General features: G+C 33.0%; 3 protein-coding genes and 1 non-coding gene across 4 annotated transcripts; 2 read left to right on the top strand and 2 right to left on the bottom strand.

Moving 5' to 3' along the window:
* The first annotated feature begins 2236 nt into the window (after positions 1 to 2236).
* Positions 2237 to 4939, top strand: LOC108840237 (plant UBX domain-containing protein 8). Its single transcript, XM_056990279.1, has 10 exons — positions 2237 to 2394; positions 2529 to 2590; positions 2668 to 2977; positions 3073 to 3245; positions 3330 to 3504; positions 3632 to 3799; positions 3867 to 4010; positions 4185 to 4328; positions 4412 to 4468; positions 4613 to 4939. Exons 1-10 carry the CDS (start codon positions 2308 to 2310, stop codon positions 4718 to 4720), a joined length of 1428 nt encoding a protein of 475 aa, XP_056846259.1. The 5' UTR covers positions 2237 to 2307; the 3' UTR covers positions 4721 to 4939.
* A 94-nt stretch (positions 4940 to 5033) lies between these two features.
* Positions 5034 to 5659, bottom strand: LOC108835174 (uncharacterized). Its single transcript, XM_018608460.2, has one exon. The coding sequence runs from the start codon at positions 5593 to 5595 to the stop codon at positions 5248 to 5250; it is 348 nt and encodes a 115-aa protein (XP_018463962.1). The 5' UTR covers positions 5596 to 5659; the 3' UTR covers positions 5034 to 5247.
* Positions 5660 to 10403: 4744 nt separating this feature from the next.
* LOC108841315 (dehydrodolichyl diphosphate synthase 5-like) lies at positions 10404 to 14085 on the top strand. The gene is made up of 5 exons (XM_056990402.1): positions 10404 to 10711; positions 11660 to 11882; positions 11977 to 11998; positions 13524 to 13569; positions 13634 to 14085. Exons 1-5 carry the CDS (start codon positions 10551 to 10553, stop codon positions 14076 to 14078), a joined length of 897 nt encoding a protein of 298 aa, XP_056846382.1. The 5' UTR covers positions 10404 to 10550; the 3' UTR covers positions 14079 to 14085.
* Positions 14086 to 19504: 5419 nt separating this feature from the next.
* On the bottom strand, positions 19505 to 19611 carry LOC130498148 (small nucleolar RNA R71). The gene has a single exon (XR_008937070.1). It is a non-coding gene; the product is annotated as a small nucleolar RNA R71 (small nucleolar RNA).
* Positions 19612 to 22134: the final 2523 nt, after the last annotated feature.

Raw genomic sequence — 22134 nt, 5'->3', positions numbered from 1 at the left:
GTGAAACCCCCATCCAGATGATAACACTAAACCCTAACTTGGAAATGTCAACCCAAATCCGAGATATAAACAGTTTTTTCCGTTTTCAAATAATGACATTCACCAAGTTCATAATACTATACTACAGGGTGCATATAGTATAGTACTTTTAAAGTGTACGGTCTCATTCTATAATTCATAGTGAGTTAGTAAAATTCAACTTAAATGATAAAACTATACCCTAACCCGGAAATGTCAATCCACATCCAGAATATTAACAATTTCCCTCTGTTGAGAAATATTGACAGTAACCAGATTACAACATGTTTAAGAAATAGTATAGAAATATATCACGAATAGTATGGTATCCTTGAATAAATAACTACACTAAAGAACATATAGTATACTATTTCGTTCATCGAATATAGTATAGACGACGAGTTCATCTTCTTCATTTCTCCTTTTTTCCGACACAACGATGCTTCTACCAGTCCGTCGTCGTTGTTTTTCACCATTGGAACACTAAAGCAAAAAACAAAAACAGAGTAAAAACCAGAAACAGAAACAATAATAAAGTATAAAAACAGAAACATAAACACAATATAAAAATAAAAGCAGAAACATAGTATAAAAACAAAAACAAAAAACAGAGTAAAATCACTTCATTCTCTACGGTGCCATCTTCTTCTCCGCACTTGTTTCTTCCTTGCTTTGAGATGAAGTGATGTGCGTTTGTAGGTACCAAGAAACAAAGATGTGGTGAAAAGAAGAAGAAAAAGAGAAGAGATGTGTATCAATAGTAGCCATAATTTATCATATTATTTATTTAATATTTATTTTAATAAATACTTCTCAGCAGGTTAAATAAGTTACAACTAAGGGGTAATATGGCTATTTTTTATATTATGGAACTGTTATATAGATGATCTAAGGTTTTAGCTATGGAGTAAATTAACATTTGTTTGATGGCTGTACAATGCAATTTCCCTATATAATTAGATGTACGAGAAAAAAACAAAATGTGCTTAAATTTCATCAAGTCCTAAAGTGTAAATTAACCAAATAAGAAAAAAATATGTATATCATGCAAAAAATAATACTTTTTAATCTTAGAATGAGATTCTTCAGAATTAATTTTTATGTATAGCAATTAGGGATAAAACTAATAAAACCGGGGTTTCTATCTCAGTTGGTAAAAGGTTCACAGCTGTGAGTTCCGTCATCTGGATTCGAATCCCGGCCACTGGGAAATTAATATTTCGGCATCACCAAAGACAGAAAACCGACATGTGACAACACGTGAATAGTCTGAACCACTTATGTGGGGCCATGATACCTCTGTATAATTCAAAAAAAAAAACTAATAGTTACTCAAAATAAAAATATGGGTAAAAATTAATAACACCAATAATAAATCAAAAGTATTCCGAATTGGATCATATTGAGATTGATCTTTAAACAAACCTAAATTAAATATTAATTTAATAAAAATGCTAGGAAATTCTATGAAGAATATTAATTTGCTTAAAACATTGCGGTGTAAATTTTTTGTTTACATAAAACTGACTATTTAAGATATAAATTTAAATATATTTAGTAAATTTATATAGAGATATTCTTTGGTTACCATATTGTGTTGGCATCACACAAATTTGAGTTATTGTATAAATAGATACAAAATAGTTATTAGGTTTATGAATATTTTATATATTATTTTTTTTGTCAGCACCATAACAAACTCATTTAGACAATCCTAACCAAACATTTTATATATTATATATTATACGCGGTTTTTAAAACTTCAAAATATATTCGTTACATTTTTAAGAACTCTTTCTATAAAATGAGTAGATCATATATTGAAAAGTAAACAGAATAAAATATTTTCTTTTACGTAAAAATTGCATGAAAAATTGAAAGAAATTTTGTTTTGAAAAATTGGAAACTTTTCTTTATAATATTTAAATATTTATGTAGCTGTAGATAGTTGTATAATTGTCTTTATACCTTTTTAATCTTTTATATCTTTAAAGAAAATTATATTTTTGCTACTATTTTGTGAAAAAGTGTAATTAATCCTATTTTAGATCTGATCTTAATTGAATACTGTAAATCTCAATTATTATTTTTACTTATTTTTTTAAAAAAAAATATTATGAAGGCGGATATTTATGAAAAAATCCCGGAACAATACAAAAAAAAAAGATATTTTTCTTTTCACAAGAAAAAGAAAAACAATAAAGAGAGAAAATCTTTTTCTTTTCCCTTAGCTCACTCCAACAATCAATCATCAAAGCTGTGAAACCTCGTCTCCTCTCCTCTCCATCTATGGCGGCGACACCGAATGAGGAAGCAATCAACACTTTCATTAGCATCACCGGCGCTTCAGAATCCGTCGCCGTTCACAAGCTCCAGGTCATTCCCATTACCGATCATCGGATGCTTTTCTACCACTTCCTTGTTTTATATCGATTCTCTGATTGTAATTGGATGATTGATTGATTGTTTCTGACCCTTCTTCTTCTTCTTCTTCTTGTTTGTTATTGAAGGAGCATCAATGTGATCTTCATCGAGCTGTGAATGCATTTTTCAACGAGGCTTGTCAAAATTCGTAATGCTATCTCACTCACTGACTGATCATCTTTTTTTTTTATTCTTCTTTTGAAAAGGTATAATTTTTTTGTGCAGAGTACCAGTGAACGTCCCTCTAGACGATGCAATGGATATAGATGATGTGACACCCATAGAGGTTAGGGATAGCAGTGGGCCATCAGAACGATCTATCGACCATGTCACGGAAACAGTACATGTTCAGGGTCCACCTACCCAAGGGACCGTTACTATAGATGAAGAGAGTGATGATGATAATGTTCCTTTTGCACCAACAAGAAGAGGAAGTAGGCAAGTTATACATGCACCCAGTAATGTTCAAGATTACAATGATATTGAAGAAGAGATGATTCAAGCTGCCATTGAGGCCTCTAAAGTGGATGTTGAGGTAAAGCTTTCCCTAAAGAGAATAATGGCCTCTATTTTCTGTTTTGTTTTCTTGTTTATCTTTGGCTTAGTAAAAAAGTTTAATTATATATATAGGGATTAAGTAATCCTTTACCTCTTGAGAGGCCGCCGTCTCACATTGGAGATGATGATGACGTAGCAAAATCTGTCACGGTGCAGTCAGCTGAGGAACAAGTGTTGCGCAATCAAGGGTATAACGCCTCAACCTCGGCTTCTGCTCAAGGACATACGCAAGCCCTGAATGGAAGGTTTGTTGGTTCTTTTCTGTACCGCTTTGTTATCTCTCACTCACCCTAATATCTCCAGTTTTTCAACAAATTTTTATTTTCTAGATTGGCAGCACCCACCTTACCATTTGAGGATGAGTCCGATGACGACGATGATGAGGAACCTCTTGTTAGACACAGGCCAATACGTGTGGCATCTGGATCTCTAGCCCAACCTGATGCTGATCGTTCCCGGAGCAGGAGTCCTCAAGCGGACAATGGCAATAGGTTTCCTTCTGAGGTATCAACAAAAATCTTTTTAATTTTTTCTTACACAGAGACAAGACTAGTACACAAGCATATTACTTTATCCGCTTAGAATCCTAGAGGAGCTAGTACTGATACTCTTATTTGTATATATGCTCAAGTGGGGAGGCATTTCGTCTGAGGAACATGATGAAGCTGTCATGCTCGAGGCAGCCATGTTTGGTGGAATTCCCGAAACTGGATATAATCATCTTCCATTCTTACCTCCTCAGCACAGGGCACCACCCTCACCTTCATTGACAGCTCAGAGGTTGATACGTGAACAGCAGGTTAGTTGCTTGACTTAAACCCCTTTGTTTTATAATGGTGGTAATTAAAAAATTTTACCTCATGCAGGATGATGAGTATCTTGCATCCCTGCAAGCTGACCGAGATAGAGAACTACAATCCATTAGAGATGCCGAGGCACGTCAATTAGAGGAAGAAACTGCTAGAAAGGCTTTTCTTGAGCAAGAAAAGAAAAAACTCGAGGAGGAAAAGGTACCCTGCCTCATTGCAACAAGTTTTTTTTCTTAATCCTTGATTTTGGATTTTGACTGGAACCCTTGCAAAACTATATAGAGAAAGAGATCAGCTAAACCAAATGCACACTAGTGCTGGCGGTTCTCTTGTTATTGATAACTGTATTTTTTTTTCCTCTGACTGTTGTTGCAGGAGCTAGAGAGGCAACTAGATGCAAAAAAGGCGTCTCTACCTAAGGAACCACAAGCAGATGAAGAAAATGCTATTACCCTTCTAGTCAGGATGCCAGATGGAACTAGACATGGCCGTCGATTCCTTAAATCGGACAAACTCCAAGTGAGCTCTCCCAAAAAGTCCATTTCACTTTGTCATTGCATTTACTCAAAATTTATAACTGTCGATGACACTGTTTTCTGCAGTCTCTTTTCGACTTCATAGACATAGCCAGAGTGGTGAAACCCAATACATACCGACTGGTAAAACTTCTGCATCTTTACTAATATAATCTCTCTCAAGTCATGCTTAAAGATAGTTGTAAAGCCAAAATGATATGCTTGTCCGGTGTCGTCCGTAAAACTTAGTTGAAGAGAGGGTCTAAGTTTTGGTGTGTGGTGAAACAGGTGAGACCTTACCCTCGGCATGCGTTTGGGGATCGGGAAAGTGAGTCGACTCTGAATGATCTTGGTTTGAGCAGCAAACAAGAAGCGTTATTTCTCGAGCTCATCTGACTTAAAACTTTTAGCTCTTAAAATATATCACACTTCTTGCATTCGTCTTTTTTCTTTCAAGTTATTTTTTCATCTTTCTTTCTATAAAAGCAAATTTTTTTTTGTTGGGTGTTATTATAAAGTAAACATACAGTCGTCGATTTAGGCGTTTCATTTGTATATACGTTACACATTGCCTGCAGAAGAAAAAATCAAACTGAGAACATCGTAAAACCTTAACAGCGAGTCATAAGAACAAGTGTTCTCTGTTTATGTTTTTGACCCCATATTAAAATATCATCTCTGTTTAGCCCCAGAACTATCAATTTGATTCATTAAACACAATTCTCTGTCTTATTCAGTCTTGTGACTTGGTTATAGTTACAATCAATTTGATTCTAACATGTTACAAAGTTTGAACTAGACAACAAGAAATTTACGTTTTCCATTAGCGAATCACAAGAATTGGGAAAAAAACCCTAAGTCTTTATACTCTCTCTCTCTATGTTCGTTCGTGGTCCTCGGTCTTTCGAGCAAAACCCTTGTCTTCAACTTGTTGCAGCAAGCACACCCTTCAAGTGATTAAGAACGGATTTCGACTCTGATCTGATTTTAGGGTTACCGTTAGTGGCGAGGAATTGAAGAGAGCGCAAGACATCTGTTTTGATGATAAGCCGAGGAGTCAAGGGCAAGCTTCGCATCATTCTGAGAACCTCGACGCATCGTATGGCTTCAGGAGAGACGATGTGAAACCCTTTGTCTCTTGCGATATGAGCGGCTCTTGTAGCGACGCTGATCAGTACTTCAAGGTCTTTACTTTTCACGATTCTTCTTTTTCTGCTTCTTCTCTTGACATCTTTCGTAAGTTGAGGAGGAAGATCATCGGAAATAGCCATTGTGAGACAATTAAGAAGAAATAGAGAGAGAATGGGGATTGGTGCGAGTGAGGGGAGTCTGTGGTTGTTTATATAGACGATAAAGTTTTTACCAGTTTTCCTTTTTTCTGTTCTGGTCAACGAATACAAGTAGCTTGGGGAGCAAGTCTAGAAAAGCCCATTAAACTAACAACACTGGCCCACTTAATCGAAGTCGGTGTTGCGAGTAGTGTTTACTTAGCGATTGCCACGGAAAATTATGTTTGAGTTTGATGTATATCTTTACCCCGCCTGCTGCATTTTTTAGTAATTCCATTTCACTAGGGGTTTGCCCCGCTTTGCTGGCGGGTGGATTTACATAAAAATTATTTTGTATTAAAATATATTTTAATTTTATGAAGCATTTGAAAATTTGCTTTATACTAAAAATAATAAATATAATCTGTTTTTATTCTAAAATAAATAAATAAATAAATACAACATTAGTGAACCAAAATATTAAAAAACTGTGTTTAAAAGTTAAAAATTACGATGCACAAAAGGTAAAAATTACGTGTGTTTTCTTTAGTCTCATCAAGACGTAAAAAAAATCATAAATGAATGAATAGATACCATCAACAACACTAATTTAATTTAATCACAAATCTAGATTATGACATGCCTTTGAAAGGATGGGTGTACTTTTGTTTTATATTTATTTTTAAAATTTTAATTTTTATATTTATGTTTTTAGTCACATTTGTATTTTCTTTTGTAATCATATTTATGTAAAATATTAAAAACGCATGTATTCTGAAATTTTAAGTTGGACACAACTTTTCTCAACTGTTTATGATCTTTTTTAGTAGTATTGATTATTATCAGATATTATTGAAGGAACGTTATTAACAATTAACCATACAATGTAAATTATTCACAACATTACCATTTTTAGTAACTTGTTTTCATTGATCTTCCTTACAAAAGTTTGTGGTCTATCTCAATTGGATAGTTGATAGATTCTAGCTGCTCTCGTTCCATTGCAGAAATTTTCCATAGATTTAATCGTAAAGTCTATGGGTTTGGGATTGTGGGCTTTAGTTTTTTTGAAAGAAATGGGTAATCTCTAAATTGAAATAAAGTATTAAGATTTCTTTAAAAGCCTAAAATGTAGTTTTAAAACAAATAAATAATATCTTCTATTATTGTCAAAAAATAAATAAGTAAGACTAGATAAACAAATTTAAACATAAAGTATGTACAAAATTTAAAATAGTAGAAATTTTTTTTTGAACTTTATAATCTTAATTTTCATCAGCTAAAAAATTATTTATTAAATTATTTATTGTACATGTCATCCCGCAAAGACCCCAAAGGTTGCCTGAGATTACCCTATTATATGACCAGGTTAAGGTGACATGAGTATCTAACTTCTTCTGTGAGCAACTGTACGTCTGACTGGCCCCTATGGTCAACTATCCAGAAATTAGTTGGTTTAGTATCGGCCCGCCGGATATCTGGGTAAAAAAAAGTAATTTTGCTCCTTGAAACCACGGATCTATTTCTATAAACTAAGCAACTGCATGCAATTAGGACGCTTGGGCGTAACTAAATGCTAACGTGCGTTCTAATTACGCTCTAGTGCTTGCTTTTTTTCTTTTGGTACAATAGTGCTTGCTTGATTGATTATTACTTTTTATGAAGTGGACAAAAAAACTAATGCATGCAAACAAGTTGGAAGAAAATTACTTTATACTTATATATTAAATCACCTTCGACATTACTAATATCAAATTTATAATACCACAGTCTGTCTTTTGGGATACCATAATTTTAATAGTTTAGGAGTTTTCATCATTGATGTAATTAACTAATAAAAAGGGTAGAGTGATCTAAAAGTTCAAAATGTGGTCCTAGTTTTTTTTTTTTTTGATCAAAAATGTGGTCCTAGTTTAATAAGAAAACTAGAGCTTAGAGCTTGACCCGCGATTTTTTTTTTGTTTTTTGGTTTTGTTTGTTATTTTATGTTTTACAAATATTTACGTAATAGAGATTAATAATATATAACATAAATTGTGACATCTGAAAAGAGAAAATTAACAAAATAACCCTCAACTTTCGAAAATAAGTTAAAAAAAAATCTTCAGTTCACAAATAAATCATTTTAATCTTAGACTTCTAGCCAAACACGAATAAATCTCATACTTTCATTGACCAAGTGATTTCAGTCTCGTCAAAAATCAACCGTTTAGTGCCGTCAATTATACTTAACAGTTGAATTATAGTGAGGTCAAAATGGCTTGGGATTTTTTTTCCAACATCAAATTTGAGGATTACAATTGCTTATTTAAAAATATCTTAACTAGAAATTGTTGTTTTTCTATTTTTTACAATAAAAATTATATTTTTTCATATTTATTAGAATAACTAACTTAATAAAAGATGTTCAAATAAGCTTAGATATAACATTTTAAAAATTAATTAGTAACTAAAAATTGTTTAACAAAAGAAATTGATTCAAAATACTATTATAATGCAAATTAAGATATAAAATAAAATCATTGAATGCTTAGATTCAAATCAATTTTTAAAAAAAAAGTTAACGATAAAACACTAAACATGTTGTTAAAAATATGATCACTAATATTCTATTGAAGATGAAGCAAATGAGAAAGGACGAAGGCGAATGCATGAAAGGGATCTCCGGCTGGCTACAACAGTGGTTTATATACATCAGGAGCTGGAGATTCCTTTCACGCACTTGGGTTCATCCTTTTTCACTTGTTTCATCTTTTATTGAGTATATGTGATCATACTTCTAACAACAATGTGTTTATGTTTATTCTTAAAATTGTTTTGAGCCTAAGCACTTAATTATTTTATGTTATATCTGAATTTACATTATAATTTTATTTAACTTAATTTTTTTGTTAAATAATTATTTAGTTTTTAATTCATTTTAAAATATTATATTTAAGCTTCTTTGAACATATTTTATTAATCGATATGAAAGACTACAACTTTTATTGTAAAAAGGAAGAAAAACAAAAAAAATAATTAAGATATTTTTTAAGTAAGCAATTTTAATCTTCAACTTTTAAACTCTATCAAAAAAATCTCATATTTGTGTTGACTAAGTTATTTTCACCTTATTAAAAGGCAACCGTTAAATATAACTAACGCCATCAAACAATTGATTTTTGACGAGACTGAAATAGTTTGGTTAGCGAAAGTATAAGATTTATTCGTGTTTGTTTAGAAGTTGACGGTTAAAATGGTTATTTGTGAGTTGGAGACTTTTTGGCTTATTTTCGAAAGTTGAGGATTATTTTGTCAAATTCTCCCATCTGAAAATGACATTTCATGTTTTATTTTCAGTATTGAGTAATCTATTTTAATAATGTAGACTAGATTTTGACCCGCGCTTTTTAAAGCGCGGAATAAGTTTTTTTTTGACAAATTTATCAACTTATTAGTTTTTTCACTAATATATTTAGGTTTGCGTGCGGTTTCAAATTGTTGTTTTTTTGGTTTTCGGTTCGATTATGTTTTGGATATCTGTTTATTTTTGGTTCATGAGATATATAAAATGTTCGGTTATTTATGAATTGAATTTGATTTTGGATTGATTATTTTAGTCCGGTTTGGTTCGGGTAATAATGATAATAATCCGATAAAATTTCAAGTTCAGTTATTTTCTGGTTTAGTTTTCATTTTTCGATAATCTCAAATACAAAATCATACTTTATATAAAATATTGTATAGCTCAAATAAATTTTATCATATGAAAAAAAAATTCTCGTGTTTCAGTTCTTCAGAAAATTAGGATAAATTTATATATTTCGGGTAAAAGTAATATGATAATCTTTTTGGATACTTTGGTCTATAATTAGGATTTTAAAAATATTTGATAAATTTAAAACTAAAATACAATTAATATTTTCTATCAAAAAATAAAAAATAATATGAATATTTAAGGTATATAAACTGTATTTTGGATCTTTAAATATCTATTTGGTTCTCGATTTGGTTCTGATTTTGTTTCAGGTTCAGTTTTTATTTCTTTTTTTTGTTTCATTTTTTTTGTTCTGCTTCAGTTCAGTTTACGGTTCTTGATATTTCGAAGCTTAAAACTTTTTACACAAATATATCTTGGTTTATACAAATATATCTTGTATTTGATAACTAACTGATTTAAATATATTTTTAATGATATATTTATAAATAAAATATTAAGATTGTTATCATCTTAAAACCGTTTTAAATATACATTTAATATTTAAAGAATAAATGAATGAAATATCTTGAGTTATAAATATGGTGGAAGAAAGAAAAAAGAAAGAAGAAGACCATACAGATGGTAACAAATTAGATTGTGTTTTAGTACTCTTCATGACACTTTGAACTAAAACTCTTTTTCATTAAAAAAAAAATAGAAGTCTACGAAATAGAGAAGATAAGAACGTACTCGTTTGATAGAGCCTTTTATCGTGTGTTGCAATTTAGTTTCCTTATAAGTAGGAACAAAATCTCAAAAATAATTCAATGGTCTGATTTTAATTAGATGATAAGTAACAATATATTTACCTATAATTTAGGAATGGCACTGTTGTAAATATTTTAGAAAATAACGGGGATGTAAAAAAAAAAGCTGCTGTTTTAATTGTATTGATTATGTGATGAAATCATCTATTTTAATAATATATATTATGTGATGAAATCATTTAGTGATTTTCAAGTGTCGTAAGATCCACAAAATCTCTTTTAAGAAAAAAAAAAAAAGATCCACAAAATCCTTAATACGTATGATCTGTCTTTCCGTAAGAGAGAAAAAAATGATCTGTCTTTCCGTTGCAAGAAGGAAAGACAGAGAGCAAGAGATAGAGAGAAAGTTGCATTGATCATGTGCGTCATTGAACCCAGAGAGCCCTTCAAGTATGTATAAATAGAGAAGTAGCTGATCCGTAAATACAAACATTGATAACAAATAAAAAAAAATGTTGTCTCTACTCTCTATTGTCTTGAGCTTGACTTTTCTTTCTCTTATTATCATGCCTTGTCTCTTCGTCTCTTGGCGTCTACGTGTTCCCCTCTCCATTACAAATATCCGCAGATTCATCAGAACAGCAGTTTCTCAATGCAATGATAAAGAAGAGAGGTAGTGTGCTTCTGTTTATCTTAGTTCTTATTAGTACATGATAATATGAAAAATATTAATACTATTCGTAATCTTTTGCTAAGATAAATGGTTTCTCTCAGTCAAATGTAATACTCCCTTTGTTTTTTTTTTAAATGTCATTTTAGAATTCAAATACAAGTTATACTTAATTTCAATTTAATATTAATTGCGAACTCTATTAATTTTGTAAATAATTTATTAATCGCAAATATTATGGTCAAATATAACTGTTAAAAACATATATTTCAATTATTTTCTTAATTTGTGTGCAAAATGTTAAAGTTACTTTAAAAAAAAGTGAAAGAAGTATTAACTAATCTCAAAAACTACAACCTAGGCAAAATTATACGTCCTCAACCAACCTAACAAACCGATTAGCCTATATAGATATAGTCATTTGGTTTATCTTGGGATGTTAACATGGATTCAACTTAAAAGGGTTAACCTAATCATATATCAAAAGATTTAACCGTAAACAATTAGTTTTGGTAAAGCTTAAGAATGAGCCGGATATAATTCGTCCTTAATATGATTAATTATTAGCTCAATTATTTTTTCATATAATTATTCAAAAATAAACTGAAACAAAGATATTAAATTTGGTTGTTCTGCTAAAACAACAAAATTATGTTTCTCACCAAAATTGGGTCCATATTGGATAAACCTATTATCCAATGTATTCTAGTCCCAAGTTCATATTGCTAAATGAAAATGATTGACATTTTACTCTTCTAAGATTAGAATTTTATAGATAATCGGGGCTCATGGACTGATGACAACTGAATTAGAAGAACCCTCTCGAAATATTATAAAAAAAAAAACTGTTTAGTAATCTCATATAGATATGATTTGTTTGGCGTACTTGGATATCGACGAATACGGTTTTTCCTCAATTTGTTGCTTTCTTTTGTTATTACTAATCTGTAGCGGTACAATTGGAGAGAAGGAGAAAGGAGGGAGAATGCCAAAGCATGTGGCGATCATATTGGACGGACACAGACGTTGGGCAGAGAAACGAGGACTCGGGCCAAATCAAGGTCAAGAAGCCGGAGCGAGAGCTGTTATGGAGAATATTAAGGACTATTTCTCTATGGGGATAAACACTGTTTCACTCTTTGCTTTTTCCACTGGAAATTGGGGAAGACCCGGGGTGAATATAGAAATATGAATTATATCATATCATTTCAAGATTTTTCTTATATTTCCATCAGTCTAATCCTGTTAGTAATTAATTCTTTGATTAGGATGAAGTTCCCTACTTAATGGAAACTAGATTTTGACCCGCGCTTCGAAAGCGCGGGTATTATTTTTTACTTTTATGTAATATATTATTTGTTTGTAATTATTGAACATATTTATTTTAGTAAAATTTTCTTTATAATAAATTTGACACACATAGTGTCTCTAGTAAACTATGTGTGTTCTCTGACTTTGTTTTATTCCCTCTCCAATCAACATATCGAAGCGCGGATATTATTTTTTACTTTTATGAAATATATTATTTGTTTGTAATTATTGAATGTATTTATCTTAGTAAAAATTTCTTTATAATAAATTTGACATATAAAGTGTCTCTGGTAAACTATGTATTTATCTGGCTTTATTTTATTCATTCTCCAATCAATATATTTATTTGGCTTGTTGTTAAAATAAATGATTTTAGAACGCAATTGTTTACTTTGATATTTTGTTTAAACAATGTGACATATTTCTGTATTAATTGTGTCCAATTAAATATTTACATTGTAATTTAAATTTGTATACAAATCAACATATTTGTGTAGTTTGTTATTAAAAAAATGATTTGAATCCAAATGTAAGTACTCTTATAGTAATTTTTTCAGTTCATATAATTTTTTAAAATATATTTATTTCAACTGAACCAATTAATATTTTGTTAAATTGGCCCGTGAAATATATTTTTATACATCGATATTCAAAAGATCTGGTAACTAACGATACTCAAAAGATCTGGACCGAATCAGGTTATATGGTTATTTTTGTTACAAATATCCGAACCCGTTTTAGATACATTGGTTATTTAGATATTTTTAGGTTCCTATACATCAGAACCGAATTCATCCAGATCTAGAATGATCCAACTCAAAATCCACACATAAGTTTATAATATTCAAGCGGGACTTGGTTACCAAAAAAAAAGATACCCGAAAAGAACAACATGTACCTAAATAGACAGATAATGTTCATGTCTAAATGATTATATAAATTAATAAAAAACTGTTTTATGTGTTTTGCTAAATTAAGTGAAATAGAAAGAGTTTTTTTATCAAGTAAAATAATTATATGGAGTGGAAAATTAAGTGACAATAAATGTAGGACATTTTAAGTATTTTGATTTAAGTTATTATTTTATTCACAAAACATATTTTTGAACTATGTTTTTGGGTACGTAATTTTCCACCGATTGTAACTAAAATAAAAATATTTTAGTAAAATAAAATAAACCAAATGTTTAATCATATGTAAAACCTAATTATTTAGCATTTTTGATTTTATAATTGGCACAAAGTTAATATTGATTAACTAATAAATAAAAATATGCACTATTATTATTATGGTAATATAATTAATGATGTAATTTATTATTAAGGTAATATAATTAATTAAATTGTTAAACTAAGTGAAATATGGAAACACAATTAATAGATAATACTATTCAAATTTCCAAACATTCCATTTTTTATAGCTATAACCAAACACACCAAATTTTTTTATTAATCTTATCCAAGTATCCAAACGCACCGAATTTGTACTTCACCTTTAATAAGATAGATGTTTGAGAGAATCGCCAAGTCTGAGATGCCTAACTTGCGCAGGTACCCAACATGATGGTTTGATCCTTTTTAAGTGTTGTATGTTAATTTTCCATTCTTTTTTTAGATATGGCGTCAAAGTCTCGGTCATCGGGAAACGGACGAATATTCCGGAGTCACTTATAGATTTGATACGAGAAGCAGAAGAAGCTACAAAGAACAACAAAGAGAAGCATCTCATTTGGGCGTTAGACTATAGTGGAAAGTTTGATATTTTACAAGCATGCAAAAGCCTTGCTGAAAAGGCAAAAAACGGGCTGATCAATGTAGAAGACATCGACGAGAATATGATGGACAAAGAGTTGATGACAAGCTGTAGTGAGTTCCCAAACCCTGACCTGTTGATAAGAACAAGCGGAGAACAAAGGATTAGTAACTTTTACCTATGGCAATCAGCTTACACAGAGCTCTACTTTCCTAGTGTTCTATGGCCTGACTTCGGAGGAACTGAGTATCTCGAGGCCTTGGATTGGTATCAGAAGAGGCAGAGGCGATTCGGTCGAAGGGTTTAAACTTTCAGTTTTTTATATGTATTATTAATAAATGGTTTAACTACTCAATATTGTATATGTGTTTGTTTTCAGGTTTACTAGTTCTAAATGCAACTTTTAGTTGTTATTGTTTCTGATAAACAGCATCAATACTATTAAACTAGGTAAAGCATGAGCCTTGCCCAATGTTAGACGGTTCTTATAATATTAACGTTCGGTACTAACCTGCATCCTTTGCAGATTGATTGTAAAATATTTGTTATATAAAAATGTTTTTAGAAATATTTTCTATAATAACAAAAGATATATAAGATATATTTTAGTGTTTTGATCAAATTAAAACTGTAAAACTATTTAGTTTTTATCAATGTAAATATGTTATATGATTCTAAAATTTTGAAACTAATATATATATATATATATATGAAAAATAATTTAACTTTAATGATATGAATTAGATATATATTAATATGAATATATATCAAATGAAACTTATATATCATTTGTATTTTGTGATAAGAAAAAATTAATGTATTGATTACAAAATTTTCAACATGAGATTTTTAACAGTTTTAGTAAATTATAGTCATTTTAAAAAATTAATATAACATATAAAAACTTTTTTAAACTTTTGACATGATTAATGTGATTGTTTAATTTATTTAATAGATAAAATTTAACAAAATTATAAATAAAACACTACTTTTATCAAATATTTATTATTCAAAGTCACTAATTACCTTTTATTTTTAATCACATTCAGTCATTTCCTAATTTTAATTTAACGAAATCATATTATGTAATTAATAGCATGGTAATTCTATAGGATGTTTAGAATAGAAATTTTAAAATTTGGTACTCTATCATACATTTATGGGGAATTTTGCAAATACGACTCGAAACTTGATTTTAAATGCGAAAAATATACCCAAACTTCAATCAAATGCAAAACTAACTTAAGAGCCTTGTGAAATTACAACCATCCCCTTACGATCAAACAGAAAATCAGAATTTATTTTTACAAATATAACCCCGAAAATGTTTCTGAGTTTTTGTAAGTCTTTAGAGGTTCTGTAAGTCTTCTGGAGGACTTCTTTAAAAGTTTTTTCGTATAGTAGACCTTAAAAATAATTTATAAATTTTATGAAAAATATTTTTTCGGGAAAAATTGAAATTATGTAATTATAAACATATGTAATTTCACTGAAACTCACCATTAGTGTAAATTTAGACTTTGGGTCCAACTGGTGATTAAAAAGCTTTTAAACTTGCAAAAAAACCTACGCTCATCTATTATATTAAAATAGAAGTCATAACATATCATGTGTGATTTTTTAACTTGTTCCTATCCTAGAGATCATATCTCATTTATTTCTAATAATATTTTCTAACTTACTATATCTTTTTATATAATCGTTAATTTACCAACAACTAAGCCTAAAAATACAGACTATTAGTTTGCAATATTCTAATGAATTGATTATCATAGCTAAGGAAATATATCAAAGGTATTAGTTAAAGATCATATATTTATTGTTGTCGTAAACTCCTAATATGGCTTTCTCATTTTTTGTTTAAAATCACCAAATATATTAGGGCTTGCAAAAAAATCCAAATGGGGAGTATCGAACCGAATCTGATTCGAAAAAGTTGTATTCAACCTGAACCAAAATTGATTAAATATTTGAACGATTTTAAAATTTTGGTATCTAGATAACCAAAACCAAATCCAACCTGAATCAAAGTAATTTATATACCCAAATATATCTGACATAGCTATAAATATATTAATTAATTTAAATTTGATATATAAAAAATCAAAAATATATAAATTTATTTAAGTTTTACAAAATACTTGAAATATATACAAATTAGCAAAAAGTAAATATTTAAAATATCTAAAACATATACTCCAAACACCAGAAAATATTTGATATATCTATTCGTTATCTATTCAAGTATTCAAGTCAAACTAATTTATATGGTAAGTTTAGGTATTTTGAAATATGTAATTAAAATTTATATGTAATATATTATTTTATATATATTTTGAGAAATTTTAGTTATATATTCAATTTTAAATTTCTGAAAATAATTTAAATGGGTTATACCGAACCTGCAAAGATCCGAACCGAACCTGAAAAAGATTTTATAAATATCTAAGTGGGGCTAAAATCTCTAACCCTGAAAATCTGAATAGATCTAAACTGAATCCGAATAAGTATCTGAACACCCCCCCCCCAAAAATACAGTGTACATTTGCAATAACAATTGATTCATAATATACTCTATTTCATATATTTGATACCCATTTTAAATGAATACTAGATTCTGACCCGCCCTTAAAAGGGCGGGTATTTTTTTTGTTGTTTTTCAATATAAAGATTGATAATTCTTCGTTTTAATTATATAAACTGTGACATGATCAAGTCTCAATTATGTGGGTTTGTTACAGTGTGTACAGTATGACGAAATTTAAAATGCGTCACAACCATTTTATGTTTGTAAATAAATTAAATAATGGTTTTATCCAGTGTTTTGAAATCCGACCCGGACCCGCGGTTGAACCGGAAAACCCGGTGACCGAAAGAAAATTCGGGTTGGGTTTTGTAAAAAACCCAAAATTTAAAAACCCGCAAAAACCCGCTCAAGCCAACCAAAACCCAAAACCCGGTACCGGTTGAACCACCGGTTGAACCAGTAGATAATTTTTTTTAGTTGTATATCAAATGAAAATAAAAATATAAAAAGTTAAGTTAAGTATTCTAAATGTTTATTAAACATAAAATATATACATATCCAAATTATTATTTTATGGTTTAAAGATATTTAGAAAGTAGTAACTTTAGTTTTATATATTTTTTATTTTTTTTTATTTTATTAGCTAATATATTATTATATAATAAAACTAATTTATTTATTAATCTGCGGTTCACCCGCGGTTTACCTGCGGTCGACTCAATGACCCAGTAACCCGGTAAATCGTCCGGTTCAGTGTCCGGGTCTGTTTTCAAAACATTGGTTTTATCCGAAATACTTACTTGGGCTATTATATAATTTTAAAGATTTATAATTTATATAAAATATTGCTAAACATATAAACTGGCCAATAATATTTTTGATTAAGTCTCATCGTCATGTAGAATTTCAGTCTCTAATATCAACTTATTAAAACTATTGCAGCCTTTAATTTGTGGTATTGATATTAAAAAGTTTATGGAATTTGAATTTGATTATATAAAAACATAACCCATTTAATTAGTTAGCAAGCTGATGTCTTGCAAATTTCCATTGTTTCATCTTCATATTCGCATGCATTTTGATCATCTAGATTAGGTTTTAGGCATGTTTAGGTTGCATTTTGCATACATAAGTCTTTATCAGGTGTTGGAGTACCACATGTATCATTTGGGATGCATTGGGGACTCAAAAGAGGCAAAAGGAGTGACTTAGAGACGACTAAAGCCACAGCGACCTCAGTGCAGCGGGTCCCGTCAGTCGCTCCGACCTCATGACCTGGAGCGGCCTCACCCCAGCGACTCCCACCACCCGCTGCGTCTTCATCATCCTGGAGCGGCTTCACCTCAGCGAGTCGAGCCAGTCGCTCGTCTTCTTTGCAGCGACCATGCGGAGCGACTCCACCCGCTCGCTGCACCTCGCCCCTTGGAGCGACCCCGCCTCAGCGGCCCGTGCTGCTCGCTCGTCTTACCAGCAGCGACCAACCGGAGCGGCTCTCTCCACCCGCTGCGCCTCGTCCCCTGGAGCGACCCCGAGCCAGCGAGGGGACCAGCTCGCTCGTCTCATTTGCAGCGGCCGTGTGGAGCGACCCTTCCTGGTCGCTCCGAGCCCGTTTCATCTCGAACTTAAACATTTCTCAGGGGCATTTTAGTCATTTGTATGCACGTTTTTTCTGTTCTAAAACCTAAGTTTAAGTATTGTGTAAGCCACCAGAGGCTAATCTATCTTTTTACACTTGGTAAACATCAAAAACTATTGGAGATTTCATCTTTTGGATCATTGATTCTCTTGTTCTTATTTTATTTCTTGTTGATTTCTGTTATTTTATCTCTGTTTATGATCAATCTGAAACTCAACATGGGTTTAAGAATGATCATGAACATTAGTGAGTAATCCACCTTTGAATTCATGGGTTAGGAAGATTTAGGGTGATTAAGTTAGTTCTAGGATGTTTTAGTATAAATCAAACCTTATTCCTTGCCTAGGAGAGTATTCATAATGCATCTGTTGAGTTGGCCTCTCAAAAGTTGATCTTTAGACATCTCCCACCCACAAGGTGTTCGATGATATGTCTGAGTCAACTCTCCTAAGCTCTTAACACACTTTACCAAAGACATTTGTTGTTAAGGGTGTTAAGATAGCCAATAGACTTGTTGTTAATGATTGCTTTTATATTACTCAGCCAAAGACATTTGATGTCTGAAGTATGTTAGCAAATGAGCATTCATCTAGACATAGAGTTTGTTTAGGATAGTGTCTAAGCTTAAGGTTGATTAGTTTGATTGATTGTAGCCATCCTTAGTTCTAAGCTTGATCACCCAATGTCTAAATTCCTATACCCATGAATTCCCCTTTCTCATAAAAGAAAGTTCGTTGATTTACTGTTTTATTGTTTAGTTATTGCATTCTAGGTTTTAGAAATCATCAAATCATCGATTGCACTTAGATTAAGGAAGTACTTGCATTCTTGGTGCTTTGAATCCCTTGGAATTGGTTCGACATTTCACTCATATTACAACATTTGTTTTAGGAGCCTTGAAACTCCTAGCATCAAATTGGCGCCGTTGCCAAATTCCGAGTTGATTTAAACATTGAGATTTAGTCACTTATTTGAGACTAAGTCATTTTTCTTTTTCTGTTTACTGATTCTACATTTTCATCCCTCTTTTAATTTCAGGTGTATGAACTTGAGGAGCAAGGGCACATCAGACCTAGTTCCACTTGTACCTGACATCAGAGCACTTGAAAGGGGTATATCGAGACAGAGAAGAGCTCAGCAGGACATCGATATGGATCCACCTGCAAACGGTCAAGGGGTTAACCCTCAGCACCCTCCGCGACCTGCTCGACCGATTGGTACCTATGACCGTCCCAACATCAATGGTCATAGGCTTGGCATCAGAGCCCCAGCTGTGGAGGCTAACAACTTTGAGGTCAAACCAGGACTCCTCAACGTGATCGAGAACAACAAGTATCATGGCTTGGCTGTAGAAGACCCATTTGATCACTTGGACAAGTTTGACAGCTACTGTGGTTTGTCAAAGACCAATGGTGTGTCCGAGGATGCCTTCAAACTCAAGCTATTCCCTTTCTCTCTGGGAGATAAGGCACGTCAGTGGGAGAAGTCTCTACCTAGCGACTCCATCACCACCTGGGATGACTGCAAGAGAGCATTCTTGGAGAAGTTCTTCTCTACTTCAAGAACTGCTAAGCTAAGAAACGAGATATCCAGTTTCCAGCAGAAGAACTTGGAAGGCTTCAGTGAAGCTTGGGAGAGATTCAAGGGCTACCAAGCTCAGTGTCCACACCATGGTTTCTCCAAAGAGAGCTTGCTGAGCACCTTCTACAGGGGTGCACTTCCTAAGTACAGATCCAGATTGGATACTGCAAGTAATGGGTTCTTCTTGGGGAGAACTGAAGCAGATGCAGAGGAGCTGGTTGACAACATGGTGAAGAGTGACGCAGTCTACAGTGGAGACCATGACAGAGGAGATAGAACTGATGATAAGCAGACGAGGAAAGAGTTAAAGGCTTTGCAGGATAAGATCGACATTCTGATTGCTGATAAGGCTACACAAGAGCAGCTGAACTTCGTTGGTAACCCAGCACAAGAAGCACCTCCTGGTGCTAATGAAGTTGATGGTTTAGAGGGTCAAGAAGAACTGTGTTTCATCAACAACAATGGCAGTTGGTACAAGAAGGAGCCCAATTTTCAGTACAACAACTACCAACAGCGATCTTACCCAAACAACCAGCAGAATGGTTACCAGCCTAGGAGCAACCAGCAAGGCAACTCTCAGCCTCAGCAGAATCCTCCTCCTGGTTTTCCCAACAAAGGAAACCATCTTCTCAGCAGCAAGCTCATCCTTCTAGTTCTGCTCCTCCAGCCAGCAGCACAGATATTCTACTGAAACAAATCTTGGAGTCTCAAACTAGAAGTGAAAAGCATGTTGGCTATGAACTCAAGAATCTCCACAACAAGATTGATGGTAGCTACAATGAGCTCAACAACAAGTTCAAGGCCTTGGAGAACCAGTTTGCTTCCTTGACTACTCACCAAAACCGCCAGCAAGGTTCTCTACCTGGAAAACCTGAGCAAAACCCCAAGGAAACAATGAAGGCTGTTACCCTTAGGAGTGGCAAGCAGTTGCCTCCTCCAACTCTCACCAAGGATGCTGAGAAACAAGGTGGGGGGGTAGCCATCAACATTGATGATGAGGTTGTGATTGTGGATGAGAAGATCAATGATGAGATCTTAGAGAAGATTGTGGAAGCCAAAGGCAAAGGAAAGGTGGGAGAAGAGAAGCAAACAGTGAAAGATGGTCAAGCTGCTGCTCCAGCAACTGAGAATCCTTTTGTTCCCCCTCCTTATGAGCCCAAACTTCCATTCCCTGGAAGGTTCAAGAAGCAGCTGCTGGAGAAGTACAAAGCCCTGTTTGAGAAGCAGATGAGTGAAGTTCAGATCACAATGCCCATCATTGATGCTTTCATGCTGGTTCCTCAATACAGCAAGTTCCTAAAAGATGCTGTAGCTGCAAAGAAGAAGGAGATGCAGGGTATGATGATTCTCACTCATGAGTGTAATGCCATCATTCAGAGACTTGATGTTCCAAAGAAACTAGAGGACCCAGGATGCTTCACACTGCCTTGTGCTCTTGGACCTATGGTTTTTGAGAGATGTCTCTGCGATTTGGGAGCTAGTGTCAGCTTGATGCCTTTGTCAGTTGCAAAGAAGCTTGGTTTCACTCAGTACAAGAAGTGTAGACTCTCATTGGTGTTGGCTGATCGTTCAGTGAAGTACCCTGTTGGCATCTTGGAAGACCTCCCTCTTATGGTCGGAAACTGTGAAATCCCTACAGATTTTGTGGTACTTGAGATGGGTGAAGAAGCTCAAGATCCCTTAATCCTTGGGAGACCTTTCTTAGCTACAGCTGGAGCTATTGTGAATGTGAAAGAAGGCAAGATTGATCTCCACTTGGGTAAAAGGCACATTCTCCACTTTGACATCAAGGAGGTTATGAAGAAACCAACTGTGCAAGGGCAAATCTTCTACATTGAAGAGATGGATGCTCTGGCTGATGAACTCCTTGAAGAGCTGTCTCTAGAAGATCCTCTACAGCTGGCTTTGACAGTGGAGAAAGGGGCTGAAGTGATTGAGAACCTGGAGAGTACAGCCTATGGGATGATGCTGGATTCACACAAGGGGTTTGAGAGTAAGGATCAGTACGAAGAGCTGCCACAAGTGGTCCATCAAGTAGCTTCAGTGACTCAACAAGAGAACACCCAGCAAGATGACTGGAGCGAGCTTAAGGCACCCAAGGTGGAGCTCAAACCACTCCCCCATGGTGTAAGGTATGCATTCCTTGGCCCTAATGAGACCTATCCTGTCATTGTGAGTAGTGAACTTACTGAACCTGAGCTTGCTGAACTTTTGAAAACACTTAAAAGGTTTAGAAAAGCAATAGGTTACTCCCTTGATGATATCAAAGGGATCTCACCCACTTTGTGCATGCATAGGATACATCTTGAGGATGAATCAATGACTTCTATCGAGCATCAAAGAAGGTTAAATCCTAACCTGAAGGATGTTGTAAAGAAGGAGATTCTTAAACTCTTAGATGCTGGTGTGATTTACCCTATTTCAGATTCTAAATGGGTATCTCCTGTGCATGTGGTTCCAAAGAAGGGTGGGATCACTGTGGTGAAAAATGATAAGGATGAACTAATACCCACAAGAACCATCACAGGACATAGAATGTGCATTGATTACCGAAAACTGAACTCTGCATCTAGAAAGGATCATTTTCCATTGCCATTTATTGATCAGATGCTTGAGAGA

This window comes from Raphanus sativus, chromosome 7 (assembly GCF_000801105.2).
Source record: "Raphanus sativus cultivar WK10039 chromosome 7, ASM80110v3, whole genome shotgun sequence".
Classification (NCBI taxonomy): domain Eukaryota; kingdom Viridiplantae; phylum Streptophyta; class Magnoliopsida; order Brassicales; family Brassicaceae; genus Raphanus; species Raphanus sativus.
This window is presented reverse-complemented; position numbering and strand designations above follow the sequence as displayed.